Source organism: Balaenoptera physalus, assembly GCF_965194825.1.
Source record: "Balaenoptera physalus genome assembly, chromosome: Y".
NCBI lineage: Eukaryota > Metazoa > Chordata > Mammalia > Artiodactyla > Balaenopteridae > Balaenoptera > Balaenoptera physalus.
In genome coordinates, this window is record NC_138904.1 from 15,087,335 (window position 1) to 15,105,009 (window position 17,675).

A 17,675-nucleotide genomic window follows, 5' to 3' on the forward strand; every position below is an offset into this window, starting at 1 on the left:
CACACTCTTGGTGCTCTACCCCTCTACTACCCAGAGCCCCTGCCTTGGAGCACTGAAATGTTTCAGAGTTAGACCTCTAACGAACCTCAAGAGGTTCCTGTCTCTGAACCTATGCCCTTTTTTTCAGGCCCTTTGAGAAATACATACCCTTTTCTCACTGGTTTTTCCACCCTTTTCATGTATTAGGCAGAGACTTCTTACAGAAGCATCACTCTGGAATTTGTTTCTCTGAAAAGGAAGACAGGCAACATAAACGTTAACAGTCAAGAAATTTTCTGGAAAAGGCAATTATTACAGAGTAGCAGAAGTGTATTCAAGAGCAGGAGACAGCTCGGGTGATTTCCAAGTAGGATAACGTCGTGGGCGTACTCTATACTTGATTCCTCCTCTTTTCAGCGCAGGGCCTGGTACTCGAATGATTCACCTTTTCCTACTGGAACCGCCCACAGTGTGTCTCACTTTCTCTAGCAGCGGGAAGTCAGTAGCTGTGGGCTACGCCTGCGCAGTAGGGGGGGCGGCGGGGAGAGGTCGAGCTTGGGGGATGGGGAAGCCGTGAAGCCTCCTGCGCAGCCATTTGCTTGCCAGTAAGCGTGGCTGCCTGCGGATCTCGCTTGAGCTGTGTGTTCGGTCTGCAACTACTAATTTCTTTCGGCACCTCGGAGGATTACCTGGCAGCGCCACCGACACCGGAACCCAGCTGGAAACGCTGAGGTCGCAGTTACCGCAATGCCCAAGAATAAAGGTAACGGCTTGGGTTCCGAGAACCATGGTTCTGCTCGGCTTGGTGTCGTCGGCAGTGACTCGCGGCGGTGGTAGTTCTTCCTTCTCGTGCTTGGCTGGTGTCCCTGAGCGGGACTTCGTTGTCGGGACAGGAGCTGGGAAGCTACTCCTAGCTCCCTCTCACTTTGCTCACGTTGCTATACAACCGACGCCATTATTCTAAGGGCCTCTAGAGGGTGAGTGTAAAATTTGTTCCTGGTTCACAGCAGGCTAACCAGCGGCGCGTCACGAACCTGGAGAGCCTCTCCTGGGCCGCCTGGCCTCTCCGGCGTTGGGCCCTTCCCAGGACTGACCAGGAACAGTTTTTAAACAGTGATTCTTGCTTTTGCGACCATTAAATCTTCGTACGTATTTTCTTTGTGGACTGTTGGTGAAGTCATTGCTTCTGTGTAAACACTAGGTGAAAGCTTGTTACGTATTTAGGTTCATCTCTGCCTGTTTACTTTCCCCCTTCCGTCACAAACTTGAACATTCTTGTTTACAAGGTATGTTACACATTTACAAAAGTTTTCAGCCTTCTTTTCTCATGACATAGATTCTGGTAGTAAATATTTCTACCCACCTTTATTCTGAGGCAAACCGTTCACGAATTATCAGATTTGACAATAACGTTGCTTGGAACTTCCAAAATGGGAGTCCTAACCTAAGTAAAGCAGAGCCCTCGGACAGTCACTCCTTAAAGAAGTTCTCCTTTTTAGAGACCTGAGTTCTGTCATTTTTAATCTCTTTACAGTGCCTCCTAGGAAACTATAAGGGCAAAGAGGGCAGCATAGCACCACATTTCACAGTCCACAAGAAGTCTCCCTTGATTATTCATTCTTGACACCCATATCTACTTGTGTCTCCTTTCTACTTAACCGCTTGCTCCACCGATGCTACCTCATTTTCTCTTTGTAGCTCTCACCACTTACTTTGCCTTGAGATGCTTGGTCACAGTTCTTTGCTTGCCCTGTTGAGTTCACTGCTCTCTGCGGCCTGCAAACCAGCTCACAGATTCTTTTTCTAGCAAGTGTTTTCCTGCTAATTATTCACTGCAACAGTAGGGTTGTCTTTCTAACCGTATGTTCGGTAAATTAGATAAGGCTTATACTAGTTTTTTCCTTATATATATAATTCATGATTATCTCACAAATAACAGTACATTTCAATAAATACCTTGTTTCCACCTGAATTTCTAGTAATGAAGTTTCAGCCTCCCTCACTAGATTGTATATTCTAAAGGGAATAACACCTGTTTTATGAATCTTGGATTACTACAACTTGGCACTTATTATATGTCCAATAAGTTTTTGTTAATGTTGTCTTCCTATGCTTCACTCCATCCTTAGGAACTTAGATACTAAGTTCCCTCCTTCTGTAGGACTTTTAAACTATCTGATGCCTAAGTAAGAGCACATCAGAGAATATCTCCAAATCACATCTGATTTTTTTTAGAAATTTTTATTAGAGTATAGTTGATTTACAACATCTGATCTAAGGAAGAGATCTGTGAAATTTGCCTGAACTTAGTTTTAGAAAGAAAGATGAACTATCTTTCAATATCAATATTGATATTGAAATATTCAATATCTGTATTGAATACAATACATTGTTATATTTTCAATTCTTTCAAAAGACAATTTTAAATGGATTTTATTACTTGATAGTAAAATAAGGGGTTTTTAAGGTATGGTTAATAAATACAGACTAAAGTCCTGGAAATTATACTTCTGAATTTAAGAATTACAACATACCTTCAGTTAAAGCCATCTGTGTACCTCTCTGAAATCACCTTTCTTTCTCTCATTCTGGAGATAATCATCCTGAATTTGATGTTTCAATCTGTGTATGTAAAACCAATCTGTTATTTTCTAGGTTACTTAGTTGAAACCTGTTGTTAGGACTCCTGAATTTTTGAGGTGAAGTTTAGTAATGTAGAAATAAAACTCTGTAGATATTTTTCTTCATTTGAAAATTCAAAAGCCCTGTGAATATAGTGTCAGTGAAGGTTACGCAAGTAAGGATATAAAATTACTTTGGACCATATGTTGAATAACTTTTGCTTTACTCACGCGGCTTGTTTTCTTTAGAAATCCATTCTTAAATCAGGAAAGAAAAAAAAAAAAAAAACCCATCCTCTGACCCACTTAAGAAGAACATTTGGGGTAAGATGCTCCTACCCTTTAAAGACATCACTTTTTTCTTTTTTTAAAAAAAATTTATTTTATTATATCTTATTTCTGACTGCGTTGGGTCTTCGTGGCCGCGCGCGGGCTTTCTCTAGTTGCAGCGAGTGGGGGCTACTCTTCATTGTGGTGCGCGGGCTTCTCACTGTGGTGGCTTCTCTTGTTGCGGAGCATGGGCTCTAGGCGCATGGGTTCGGTAGTTGCAGCCCGCAGGCTCAGTAGTTGCAGCCCGCAGGCCCTAGAGCCCGCGGGCTTCAGTGGTTGTGGCGTATGGGCTCAGTAGTTGTGGCTCGCAGGCTCTAGAGCACAGGCTGAGTAATTGTGGCACACAGGCTTAGTTGCTCTGCGGCATGTGGGATCTTCCCGGACCAGGGTTCGAATCTGTGAACCCTGGCACTGGCAGGCGTATTCCTAACCACTGCACCACCAGGGAGGTCCCTCTTCTTTTTTTTTTTTTTTTTTTTAATACTTCCAGGAAATCTACATTTTATTGAAGTATTATGCCAAACTAAGGACATATGATTTTTAAATTTTCATTCATTTAGAAATATAGGAACTACTCTTGGTTTATTTGAAAAACTGGCAAACTGTGATATATGACTAAGTAAGCGAAGCAGGTATTATTGTCCTTGTCCTAACGGAGCTTCCAGTGTATTTTGAAGTTCTGGCATGTTTTATATCTTGAAATAAACACTTTTTTCCCTTTTGAGGAAGTTAGTTATGATGTGTCCTTAATGTATAGGATAGTGAGTCCAGATAAGTCAGGGAATTGTGAAGACCACCTACCTTTTAGTATAGCACAGCAATGTGAGGCTGCCCCAGGAGGTAGAGGGTGCATTCAAGAAGATAGGTGTCAGTTTTTACAGTGGCAGATGCACATTTTAAATTCTGTTCGGGATTTTTGTTTCAAACTCTTCCCATGGGTCCCTTATTACTATCTGTCACAGCCTTTCTCCCATCTATTGGAAATGGGTGCTCTTGCGTAGGTTTTGGAATGGTAATAAAATGCTATGAAGAAGTAGCCTAATTCCTCGATTATGTAGTAGAAAGTTTCACAAGGAACTAAAGTTAATGTTATAGTCAAATACATTAAATTTTAGTGAAAGCAAAAATTCAAAAGTACAGTTAAGTATGATTTTAAATCTTTAGCATGGTATGGTTGTAACAGAGGACTAGATAATAGTCTTTCTTTGCTGATGGCAGTATAAATGAATATACTTCAGCAGAAGTCTTAAGGAGGTGGATACATAACTTTTATCCTGGAAATTCTGCTTCTATAAATTTATCCTATGGCGCTTGTTTGTAGGATAATCTCACCTCAGCCTTATTAAATAACAGTAAAACATTAGAAGTAACCAAAATAAGGAATTAAGTTTACTCTGTTAAAATGTTCATCTTAGTCTATTGTTCAATTGACATGAAAAGTTACGCAAAACACATTATTGAGTGGGATTAAAATACATTGTAGAAGAGACTGTACGGAATCCAATTTTAATTTGAAAGCATGGACAATAAAATGTTGATAGTTATCCCTGGTAATGGGATTTTTGTTCTCTATACTTCCGTATAAGAAGTAGTTTTATATGAGAAAAATCCAAATCTAAACGCCAAAGTAAGGTATATGCTTGATAATATGTTTATCCGGTAAGGGATTTAAAAGAAAACCTTTGACAAATTGTAACTACTGGGTAACCAAATTAGGTTAAAGTTTAAAAATCTTACATAGAGTTCTGTTAATATTGTACTGCTCTTTAAATGATAATTTTTTTTCCTTTTCTGTTTTTATAAAGTTTAAAGTCTTACTTTAGCTTGTTTCAAGTTTAGTTTGTAAGATATTATATAGATAATTACACTTAATTTTTTATTCACTTTTTAAATCAATTAGGTAAAGGAGGTAAAAACAGGCGCAGGGGTAAGAATGAGAATGAATCTGAAAAAAGAGAGTTAGTGTTTAAAGAAGATGGACAAGGTAAGAATTTTGAAGTTATTAATGTCATTTTTTGATAATGTGAATTTCAGTCTTTAACCTGAAATGGGTCTTAGTCACAATCCTGAACAGTTGCCTTTCTTCATTTATAATACCCCATACTTCTTCAGAATTTGTCCATTGAGTAGCCCACTGGATACTATTTCTGATAGAGGATTAATTGGTGGCATTTCTGTAAACATAGTTTTCTTTGTTCTATGTGGAAAAGCGTGATATAAGTGAGAGTGAATTTCAGGATTTAGAGCAGAGTAAGGCTGCCTGACAACACTGAAAATATCCTACTCTAGTGTAATAGTGGGTAATGTTATACATTATTCAGTAGAGTATGACAAATACATCCCAAGACTATCAGACCCTCACTACTCCAGTGCCACTAGCACACGATCATAAAATTTAATAAAACAACTGATAATTGTTGACTGACTTTTTAAGTAAGTGCAGACTAAAATTTAAAATGAGTAAAATAAATTGACTGAAGCACTTACTTTTTTCCTTTTAAAAAAAAAGTTAAGCCTACAGAAAAGTTGGAATATGAGTACACCAAGCTCCCATCTATTCTTTACCTAGATTCACTAGTTTTTAAAGTTTTCTTTGTGTATTTATTTTCTCTTTGTATATGTACATGAAAATTTTTACTAACCTTTTTAACTTTCTTATAAGCAGATATAGTTATATACAGTTACAGACTTTAGCCCTAAATACTTCAGCATATATCTCCTAAGAACAAGGGCTTTCTCCTGCATAACTACAGTAGACTGGTCACTAGAAATTTAACCTTAGTAAGTACTGTTTTTCATGGTAGCCACTAGCCATGTGTGGCTATTGAAATGAATTGAAATTAAATTTTGAGCTATCAATGAACATATTGTTCAAGTCAGATATATAATTTTCCCTCAATGGAAAAATTCTGCTGGACATTGCTGACCCAGTGTATAATCTACATTCACATTTCTCCATTTGTTTTAGTAATTTCCTGCACTTTATAAAAAAACTGTGTAGTTATTCATGCCATACTGCAAGCCACTAGAAAATCAGCATCTTTATTAATTGTATGAAACATGTTGTCTGGCTAAAGATAATCAGTTACTTAGCCTTCATAGTGTCTCCTTACGTTAGCAGTTTGTTTTCAGGGCCAGTTTTTAAATTTCTTTTCTCTCTCATTTTCTCCCATGTTGAAGAAGTGCTGAGTAGTAAAGCTAGGTTCATTGGCCTGTGGTAAAAGGGACTCAACTTACCAGCCCCACAGTGTAGATCTCATTTACCTCTCAGTGTAATTATAAATTAGTCCAGGGTCTCTGTGATGTTAGTCCTTAGGAAGAAGTTTAGTAGTGTGAAGGTTTTATATTAATTACCTGTTTCTTTCTCCTTACTCCCATGCCTGCTTTTGTCATTTAAATCTAGAAGAGATTGCCACATACTGGCTAATGCTTATATCAGTGTTTTCAAGTGGCAGTAGAATCAGGTGGCCTCTTGAGGATACTCTTAGAAATACTTTTTTTAAACATTTGCATTTTATCTTGGAACATTATTTTTGTTTTTTTTAAGACCTTTACAGTAATCACCAAGGTATTCTCAAGCAAAAGTTTATTAATAATTAACCTACTGTTTATTATGATTAAAGTTTCTGAGGGAAAGGAGAACCAAGATTTGGCTGTTATTCAACTGTGAGAGGTTTATAAGTCAGCATTACAGTGTGTAATGTGGAATGAGCCACTTTGATGTCTAAAGGTAGAGCATGCAGTCATGAGGACCAAGCCTGAACTGATGTACTCGAAATGAGTGGATAATTAAAATATTCCTAATAACGGAGATAACTTGCCATGGAAATGGCATTTGGGATCTTGGATAAATTACTTGACTTCTGTAGGGTTTTATTTGCTCTAAAAATAAGAGGGTAAAGTATATAAGTATAGCTGGAAGAGGCTATAGAAATGGTTCAGCAGATGAAGTGTGCTCTCATTTTCTTGGATAAGATTATTATATGTCTCTTTCAGACAGCTCTCACATGGTAGAATACTTAAAATTTTCGCTGAACAAGCCTTTCTTCTTTCTTTGTAAAAAAATTACGGTTTGATCCAAAGTTAGCAGTAAAAGTGAAGTTACCAACTTAATATCAATTGTTACATTTTAAGAAAAATTAAACAGTATTTTACAGTTTTTTCTTTTGTTTCTTTTCCTCCATAAGAATATGCTCAGGTAATCAAAATGTTGGGAAATGGAAGATTGGAAGCAATGTGTTTTGATGGTGTGAAGAGGTTATGTCATATAAGAGGAAAATTGAGAAAAAAGGTAGGTATGGAGATTTATTTTACTTTAATACAAAATTTGCCTTTTAAAAAATTGACTCTGCTTTAGATAATATATGGGCCAAGCGACTCATTTTTGTGAGTTCCCAAAGACTTCAAAAATAATGATTTATATGGCAATCTAAATACATAAAATAATAGAAGATCCGTGATAACTTTCAAAATAGAGGATTATATTTACAAAGAATTATTTGCTTCACCTATGTGGGATTTATGCCAGAAATGTATACTATTGAGGAAACAATTCGACAGATTCAGTCTATAAAACAGAGGATGTGGACTCTTAAAAAAATGTTATGCCTTGAAAGAAAGAAAAAAAGCCGGAGAATTGTTTTAAGATTAAAGGAGACTAAAGTAATTGCTAATTAAATATAGTATATATTCCTTGGTTAAGATTTTGGTTTGGGGGAAACAGCTGTACACGATATTAGGAAAATTTGGAACATGTTATATCATAGTTTTTAGTAGTTCTGGCGGATTTATTGATCACATTGTTTAAAAGTTCCTTCAACTCTAATTTTTTTATTTAAAAAATATATTTGGTCGGTTAAGTCATTCTTTTCCAATTGATGGTGGGATTTGGTCCTGTATTTATGTAGATTGGTGACTGGATGGCTGTATTTGTGTAGATGACTGATTTTCATATATGTTAAATAATTAAATATCTCAGGAGTGATTGGTGATTAAAAGTCTTTCACTTACCTGACAAATAATTATGTTTTTGTAATTTTTAAACTCTCAGGTAGTTGAAATAAAATAATTATGTATTTTTAACATCCTAAAATAGAAAATTTGACACAAACTGTATACTATAGCTCTTTCTTAATATACTGTAACTATAACTAGAGTCTGTCTCACACACGCATGTGTACACACACACACCCACAGTATACTATATTCTATAGTTTTTCCCTATTTCCTAGTAAGTACATTTTCCACACTGGGTGAATAGTACATATTTTTTGTAGGAAGAATGGTTTAACATAGCACTCTGTTATTCGTTTTTATATCAAATATAACATACAGTAAATTTTCTTTCATAGGTTTGGATAAATACCTCAGACATTATATTGGTTGGTCTTCGAGACTATCAGGTAACAATCACATTTAAATTTGTAGTGCCCTTGTATTTAGTAAGTCATTAATATTTAGAAGATGCAATAAAAGCATATTTAAGCAGTCCTAGCCAATTATGACTTCTCACCATTCTGTTGTCAAAATTTATTAAGGTCCAGTTGTATTCAAGACTATAGGATATACCTTGTTTGGAATAATTCCCATGACTGATTAATGATACATGTGTTTTGTGGGAAGACTGGTTAGTATTGTTTTTCTTTTAAATATCATGTGCAGTAAATATTCTCTCATAATTTTGGATAAACACCACAGACCATCATTCTGTCCTCATTCTTTTTTTTTTTTTTTTTTTTTTTTTAAATATTTATATTTTATTTGGCTGCGTGGGGTCTTAGTTGTGGCAGGCGGGATCTTTGTTGCCACGTGGGGGATCTTCGTTTTGGCATGCAGGATCTTTTTTAGTTGCGGCATGAGAACTCTTAGTTGTGCCATGTGGGATCTAGTTCCCTGACCAGGGGTCGAACCTGGCCGCCTGCATTGGGAGCACAGAGTCTTAGCCACTGCACCACCAGGGAAGTCCCGTGTCCTCTTTCATTTAATGTCCAGTTGTATTCTAGGCATTGTGCTAGGTGTTCAGGGGTTATGGTTCCCAAATGTCAGTCAGTGAAATATTTATTGGTGCAGGCTGATTTTTTCACTGTTCTGTCGTGAAATGAGAAGATACGCACGTTTTATATGGTGTTTTTCACATAGCTAAGTTATCCATTTTCCTTTCCTTTTTTTTTTTTTTTTTTTTTGTTTCTTGCCTGTGCTTCAGCTTTCAAGGCTTTTAATTCCCTGACGAGGGATTGAACCCATGCTACTGCAGTGGAAGTGCTGAGTACTAACGACTGCACCACCAGGGAACTCCCCTCCATTTTGCTTGTTAAATATATTTTTTTTAATTACCTTTTGTGAAATAAGAACAGTAGTATATGATGGTGGTTTTTATTAGTGTTCTTACTCGTCAAAACAAAAATTTAGTAATTTTATGTCAGGGTCCCAATTATTATTTTATTTTAAAATTTAGAGGTCTCAAATCCACGTTTGGTAAACCACTATTCTGGATGATGCAGCTGAATAAGTCAAACCTTCCAATCTCCAAAAGGGTTTTTACAGTTGTATAGTAGAAGGATAAGACGTGCACTCAGTAGTTACAGTACAAACTGTTTTTTAAGTGTATGTTATAAATTTGAGATGAACGCTTAGAAAAGAACATGATAGTTGCCCTCTATGATGTCAGCCTTTAGACTCTATATGCATTGTGTGTCTGAAATCCATCTGATTTCTGTCGCATCCATCATCTGTGTTTAATTACGTTGTGAGTGAAATGATTGCTGTCTCTGTTCTATCATCAGGTCAAGTTTTTCATAGATATCTGTTGGGTCTAACTCATTTGTAAAGTTTCAGTCTTCTCCTTCCTTGTTGATTTTTTACATGATTGTTCTATTTGTGATTGAAAGAGGCATTTTGAGGTCAGTTAACATACGTTTCATCGCCATAATTTTAATTTTTTTAAATAATCTGCATCTCTTGATTTTCTCTATTTAGTGAAATATTCTGACAAAGTTTTTTTGACATGGTTTCTTTCAGTTCTTTAAGTATATTTATAGTAACTGATGTAAAGTCTTTGTTAAGTACAACTTCTGGGTTTTCTCAGCAACAGTTAGTAATGACTTCTTTTCTTGTGTGTGACCACCCTTTCCTATTTCTTTGTGTGTCTGATAATTTTTTTGTTGAGAACTAGAAAGTGCAAATATAATGTGGCAAGACTGGAAATCAGATTTCTTCTCCCAGGGTTTGTTCTTGCTGTTGTTTGCTGTTGTTTTCTGAAACAAATTCTGTTTGGTCTGTATGTTTTTCTTGTGTGTGGTCATTGAATGCTTGGTTATCTTAGCAAACAGCCCATGTGTGAGATGTCATTAAAACCAGTAAGCCTCCCAGCTTTTGCATATGGAGTCTATGCATGTTGGGGCATACCTTTTAACACTCAGCCAGGCAGTAATACTCTCTTAGTCTTAATTTCATGCTTGTGCAGAATTGCAGGGTCACTCAGAGCTGGGAGATTAGGACCTTTCCAGGTCCTTGATGAGTTTACGTGCAGCCCAGATTCCACATATTGAGTGAGATCATACAGTATTTGTCTTTCTTTGTCTGACTTATTTCTCTTAGCATACTGCCCTCCAGGTTCATCCATGTTGTTGCAAATGGCAGGATTTATATATGTTGGATATTAATCCCTTTTTGGTCGTATCATTTGCAAATATTTTCTCCTATCTAGTAGGTTGTCTTTTAATTTCATTGATGATTTCCTGTGCTGTGTAAAAGCTTTTTAGAGTGATGTAGTTCCACTTGTCCCTTTTTGCTTTTGTTGCTTATGCCTTTGGTGTCATATCCAAAAAAACAATTGCCAAGATAAACATCAAGTACCTTTTCTCTGTTCTCTTTTAGTAGTTTTATGGCTTCCGGTCTTGTGTTTAAGTCTTTGATCTATTTCAAGTTAATTTCAGGCAGTTTTTGGTGTAAGAAAGGGGTCCAGTTTCATGTAAGTATTCAGTTTTCCCAATCCTATTTATTGAAGAGTGTCTTTTCTACACTGTGTTGTCTTGGTTCCCTTGTTAAGAATTAGTTGACCACTTTTGCAAAATTTTATTTCTCGGTTCTCAATTCTCTTCCATTGTCAACAGGACTGTTTTAATGCCAGTACCTTACTGTTTTGACAACTGTATTTTGAAATCAGGAAGTGCGATGCCTCCAGCTTTGTACTTTCTCAAGACTGCTTTGGCTATTTGGAGTGTTTGTGGTTCCATATAACTTTATCTGTCTGTGAAAAAAAATGCCACTGAAATTTTTATAGGAATTATGTTGAATCTCTAAATTACTTTGGGTAATATGGACACTTTAATAGTATTAATTATTTCAGTTCAAGAACATGGGATACATTTCCATTTATTTGTTTCTTTCATCAGTATCTTATAGTTTTCAGTGTATAGATCTTTTACGTCCTTGGTTAAATTTATTTCTGAGTATTTGTGTTTGATGCTATTGTAAATGAGATTGTTTTCTTGATTTCTTTTTTCGGTAGTTCCTTGCTAGTTTATACAGACATAACTGGTTTTTGTGTTGACTTGATAACCTGAAACTTTACTGAATTTGCTTCTTGTATCTATTTTTATGAAGTGGATCATACATTGATAGTCTTTTCCTTTTTAATATTCTATAATAAAAACTTGTAATCTGTCCATAAAAATGTATCATTTTCATGTCCATTTTCTTGGTTTAACTTTATATAAACCCCCAAAGTGGAGAGAATAGTTATTAATTCCCAGTTTAATTCTCTGTTTTGTGGACAGTGAAACCACAATTCTTAAGGGATTAATATTCTAACATTAATGTGATAGCTACAAACAGCTCTTCTGATTCTTAATCTTTGGTGAATAATTACATATCCTTGCTACTCACAGTAATCTAAAGATAATAGCAGGATCACCACCATCTGGAAGCAAGTTAACAGGTTATTAGCCCAATCTCCTATCTACTGAGTCAATATCAGAATTTTAACACAATCCCTGTATGTTTTGTGTGCACATTACAGTTTGAGAAGTGTTGGTTTATATTACATTGCAGTTGCATCACTGTGATGATTTCAGTTGCCTTTCTTTAGGTCTTTTCTAGGTTAACTGTCAGCATTCAAACTCATTTTTTCTTCTGTAAATGACTCAGATTCTTTACAATGGAGAAATGTGAACATTTTAGGGCAGTAGTTCTCAGGGATATTTGCGTCTGAAACACCCAAAAGAGCTTTTTAAATACAGATTTTTGGACTTTACCTCAGGTGTGTCAATTTTCAGGAGATAAGGTTATCTTTTTAAAGTGCCACAAACAATTCTAATAGGTAAGCTACCCTAAGAACCACTGATTATAGAAAGGCTTATTAATTTTCTTGGGTAATAATACCACTTGCAGTTTGAATTACAGTGTGGCCAAGGACCACATTGCATCTTTTTCCCTTTTTCTACTTTTTCTTTCCTTCCCCCCCTTATTTTCCTTTTATCTCTTTATTAAAGTGAATTCTATAAGTAATTTTTCTGGGCTATTCATTATTTGAATGCAAACTTCTTGCCAAGGGTTTTTTTTAAAGAAGATAGAAGGAAGGTGAAGAAAAGCAGAGAATTTGTAACAGAACAGTGAGCTTTTTCTTAGTGTGTTTAATTAGAAAGTAATTTATGAGGCAACTGATGATATTTTGGCATAACCTGTTTTGTTGGTTACTTGTTATTCTCCAAGGATAACAAAGCTGATGTAATTTTAAAGTACAATGCAGATGAAGCTAGAAGTCTGAAGGCTTATGGTGAGCTTCCAGAACATGGTAATTAATGTTAAAGTTATTACATTTCCCTGTCTTACAGTGATATTAGCTTGTTAGTGTTTAGGTGAAGCAGTTTTGACAGAATTCTGTCTCTTTTACATATTTTTTTGCATATGTGCTTAAATTAGCTTTAAGTATGTATATCCTTTAAAATATAAACAATTTAGTAATAAATTGAATTCTCTTCCTAATAAATGTTCTTCTGGTGGGGAGTGTAAAAGTTTATAAACTCTGGACTTGTGTATAATATCTGTTAAAGGTGTACATTAGTTACAGTGTTTTAAACTGTTCTTAAGAGATGATCTGTCTTCAGCTAAATGAGGGTAACAGTCATGGTACTTGTATTGATTTTTATAGAAAACAGTGTTCAGTTTAACTTAGCATAGTACTATCCCAGAGAGTTTTGTGGGGTTTGTGTGTTTTTAACAGATAACTCCTTTTATTTCTTAAAGGCAAAAGTGTTGCATTCTTACTGTAGTAAACGTGAAAAGATTAAAGTAAATTTCTAATAACATAAAAGAGGCAATATAGTAAGCTCACATTTTTAACTTGGAAGCTATTTTATTTGATTTACTTTACTCCATTGCATTTTATTATAAAATTATGAGATTTTTGAGTAAGCATGAAAATTCTGATGAAATTATTGGCCTTTTAAGAAATACTAAGATATCTGGAAATCAGATCAATACTTTCTTACTTTTGTTGCTTAGGGATAAGCATGATTTGAAAGTTTTTCTGACTGATTTGGTAAGTCTATCCAGTGGTTACATTCATTTGGTTAGTTATCCAATGGTTGGTGAAGTGGATGTTCTTATCTTAGGAGAAGTTTATACGTGCCAAGGGTAAGTTGTTAACATGCATACAAGCCCTTTTTGAAAGATACTTCAGAAATATAATAACTACTAAGTTAGTGTAATTAGAGCCAGCCTGCCTTACGTGTATTTTTTTGAACAAGATAAAATTATAGTGCGTATACTCTTCATTGTAATGACTTTGCAGTGAACTTCTGGAGGTTTCAGTGTGAATTTGCTTTGTGTGATGAGTTGTTTGTAGGAAGATTAGGAAGATTTTTCTTGGAATGAAATGGTTGAATTGAAGATTACTTATAAGAGTCTTCTTGTATAGTTCAGTGTTTTAGTATTCTTTATTGTTTCAGTATTATTTCTTTTAGTAGGCAATCCACCTAGTAACATCTTGATTTTATATATATATGTTACTGTGTTTTTAGCAAAAATTAATGAAACAGATACCTTTGGTGCTGGAGATGATGACGAAATCCAGTTTGATGACATTGGAGATGATGATGAAGACACTGATGATGTAAGTAGTGGATGAACCTTGTGGCTTTTTTTTTTTTTTTTTTTTATAAATTTATTTATTTATTTATGGCTGTGTTGGGTGTTCGTTTCTATGCGAGGGCTTTCTCCAGTTGCGGCGAGTGGGGGCCACTCCTCATCGCGGTGCGCGGGCCTCTCACTGTCGCGGCCTCTCCCGTTGCGGAGCACAGGCTCCAGACGCGCAGGCTCAGCAGTTGTGGCTCACGGGCTCAGTTGCTCCGTGGCATGTGGGATCTTCCCAGACCAGGGCTCGAACCCGTGTCCCCTGCATTGGCAGGCAGACTCTCAACCACTGTGCCACCAGGGAAGCCCGCTTGTGGCTTTTTGTTTGATTGTTTTGTTTATGAAGGTAGTCAGATGTTTACTTTTGATCTCAGAATGTTGAACACTTAAATTGAATATATTTTGAGACTTATCCATAAATTTGAATATTCATTAGTATTCAGAAACCCTCTAGTCAGACTTTTTAAACTTTGAGAAACCTTGTAATTCTTGAAACCCTTCTTCCTTTGAAAAGCTCAGTTAGCTCTGACAGTGGATACTCCATAATGATAACTTACTAGGTAAGAATGTCTACAGCGATAGCTATTAAGAAGTTTAGCAGACAGCTTAAAAAATATGCCATCTCCCAAATAAAATGTTTGTTTGTATGTTAAAAGAAGAAAATCATGTTTAAGCCAACTTGCTGAAGCATTGAAATTACAATATTCTCCAAAGCCGTAAAACGGAGGCATGTTGCCTGTGTATTTAGAGGTTACATTATTTTATTTGTCATATAACACTGTTGGCCAAACTCTTGGTTTGGAGTTTGTGGAAAAAAGGTTGTTTTTCTTAGTAATGAAACGGTGAGAATAAGAGTGTTAAATGCCTGACTGTTCTACTGTTACTATATTTATGTTAAATTCATCCTGATTTTCTTGAAATTTCATGTTAAGTAATCGGGATGGTGGTATGGCTTACCACCATCGAGCTTACCTCCAGTCAAGCTTATTAGGCCTTTTTTTTTTTTGTACCTCTGTATTAAAAGTATAGTTTAGAAACAAAAAGTCCGAAAATATTAATTAGTGTTTTATTGGATGTGAAGGTGGAATTTTAGAATACCTAGAGCATTTGTTCCTGACCAAGATTGTGCAGCACAATTAACCAAGCTTTTCAAGAAGAAAAGATTCACAGTCTTTCAGTCACCAACATCATTATTAAGAGCATTTTCAGACACTCAGAGAAATTGAGAGAATTTTAAATTGAAGTGAACAATCACCCAGAAATAGGAAATGAAAAAGGATTAGAAAAATATTGTTCTGTTTTTAAATATTTTTTACTTTTTCTGTTACACTTTTGCTATCAGAAGGTCCAAGAGTTTGACGTAACTATTTCAGTTTGCATTATTTATTTATGATGCTTCTGTCATTGTCTGTTATACGTTTGGGATTATAAATTATGTAAATGCTAAAATGAGCATCTCAAGTCTGCTAAATTGTGGCTGAAAAAAAAAATCAGTCAGCTGTATTTTCGAAAAGTGAAGTCCCAGTTTTATGAATCAAGAGTTACAAATCGGAAATTCTATAAACTGATCATATAAGAGGAAAGAATCCAGTAATTGAACAAATTCTGTTTAATGACATCTTTGTAGCATAGGTGGTCTCTAATGCTGACAGCAGATTTCTTAGAAATGCTGTTCTCTCTGTTGAACTAGCATTTTGTTCAGTTTTGCCAGAGAGTTCTTGTGACTCAATTAATACTTTGACAGTAGAACTAACAATTATTTTCCGGGGCAAGAATGTAAAATGCAACAGTTGTGTAGTATATTAACAGAGACTTGAACGTTTTGACAGCTGAGCCGGGGTTGAAGGCTAGGAATATAAGCAGAGTGAATGCTTGAATACCCAGCCACAGAATTAAGTCTTCCCTCAGAAGAAAAAGAAAACACCTTTCTGGATCTATGCCAACACTTCCTTTGGTGCTGTGTCTAAGCAGCCTTGTTGGGAGAGAAACTAAAGACAATGGTGATTAAAAGAATTTGTGTTATTTTGAATGTTTTGGTTAGGTTTATGTTTATTACCTCTCAGTCCTACTTTTTCCAGAGTCATTTTGCCAGGTGATATACTTGTTTCAATCCTATGATTAAGTTGACTCAGAGAAGAATTTGGTTTAGTACCACACTTCTGTCGTTCTTAAGGGAATTTTACTTCCCCATGTCTGTTCCCAGTTCCAAAACAAAAAGTCTCTGATCACTAGCATGAAAGGAAAGAATGAGATGCTAAACTTTATTAAGAATAGGCTGCATAACATCTAATGTTCTCATAGAGATTTACTGATAGCAGACAGGAATTGAGAAAAAATCTGGTTGGTGTACAGAATTTTTGTTCAAGGATTTATTTTCCAGATAGTCTAAGGGGGTCCTATATGCAGTATTATAAGAATTATTTTTTCCATTGACCTGATGTTCTTTTCACTTAACAGATCTAAATTGAACTCAAAGTTTCTGAGGATTGTTCTACAGTTTGAATTTTGGTCATCACCTGTTAAGAAGAATAAAACTTCATTCAGCATGAATGTAGTTTAAGGCACACTGATTTGTTTTCATTGTTTTAAAGTATTTATTATATTTGTATAAAAAACTGATGAAGCTGAATTATATTCAGTAAAATGTTAACACTTTGTTCTTTTAATGTGATGGAACTTAGGGGTAGAAGATCACAATATCTGCTGTTAAAACAGTGGGAGGAAAGAAAGAAGAAAAGAGATGCCTTCCCCACTCTGATTACTTTACTTCCAGTTAATGGATGTTTTGAATAAATTGCCTTATCATCGTAGACTGTGATAAGCCCTAGTTCCAACTAGTCTGTTTACAGAGTCTTTCTGTATGTTCCAGTTACCTAGATGGTCTCCTGAGATTTTTGATAAAATTTAAGGAAAGAAGAAATCTGCATCTGAAGTCAAGAAAAGGGGCTATTTTCAGATATATGTAGCCATGTGTATTTTTATACTAATTTTGGTAACTTGTATATTCTTTTCATCATTTTATGTTGCCAGCATCGTAATAAAAGCATTTCCAAAATGCAGTTTTTAGAATACGGGTTTGAGTAGTAATTTTGAATTTGTAAGATTAGTAGTTGAAAAAATTCTGTGCTAGGTAATACTCAATTTCCTTAACGTTGAAAGTTTTGATGTATTTGTTGACAGTGTTTTTACTCAAGTAAGACAACTTTTAATGGTAAAATAAGTAGATTATTCTTTACTATACAAAATAGATTGTATATGTTGTTTCATTGTCAAAAGTCATACATTGTAACCCATAGTTTTGAGTTTTATGAAAAATTAAATTACAATGTATAAATGAAAATCTCATTTCATAAAAAATTCTATAAACTAAGTCTTTCTTAAACTATCCCTTAGCTGAGAGAAGGGAAAAGAAGGAACCACAGCTAAGAAATACAATAAAATGTTGCATTGAGTGTATTTCGGCCTTACTTTGTGTTACTGGTGTATTTTTATGTGTGTTCCAATTTTTTTGTGTTTATATTTTACTAGGAGTTTAGGTCATAACCTTTTTTTAACGTTTTGTTTTGAAGTTATCAACTATAGTAAGATGAAATTAAGGGCAAGGCTAGTTAA

General features: G+C 35.2%; 1 protein-coding gene and 1 pseudogene across 8 annotated transcripts in view; one reads left to right on the top strand and one right to left on the bottom strand.

The window, feature by feature from the left end:
• The window catches only part of LOC309653329 (E3 ubiquitin-protein ligase rififylin pseudogene), a 136,966-nt pseudogene that overhangs the window by 104,156 nt on the left and 15,135 nt on the right, over positions 1-17,675 (bottom strand). The gene's annotated exons all lie outside the window — the stretch shown is intronic.
• Positions 513-17,530, top strand: LOC309653417 (eukaryotic translation initiation factor 1A, X-chromosomal-like). Of its 7 annotated transcripts, none has more exons than XR_014259149.1 (8): positions 513-742; positions 4,831-4,914; positions 7,118-7,221; positions 8,282-8,332; positions 12,642-12,705; positions 13,952-14,043; positions 15,893-16,063; positions 16,521-16,634. XR_014259149.1 is itself a non-coding variant. In XM_082448029.1 (7 exons), exons 1-7 carry the CDS (start codon positions 727-729, stop codon positions 16,524-16,526), a joined length of 417 nt encoding a protein of 138 aa, XP_082304155.1. In that variant the 5' UTR covers positions 515-726; the 3' UTR covers positions 16,527-17,530. The 7 variants fall into 7 exon arrangements, 4 of the variants coding, with proteins under 4 accessions (XP_082304155.1, XP_082304153.1, XP_082304156.1 ...); XR_014259151.1 differs by having other exon boundaries at positions 516-742; positions 12,642-12,723; XR_014259150.1 differs by lacking the exon at positions 12,642-12,705.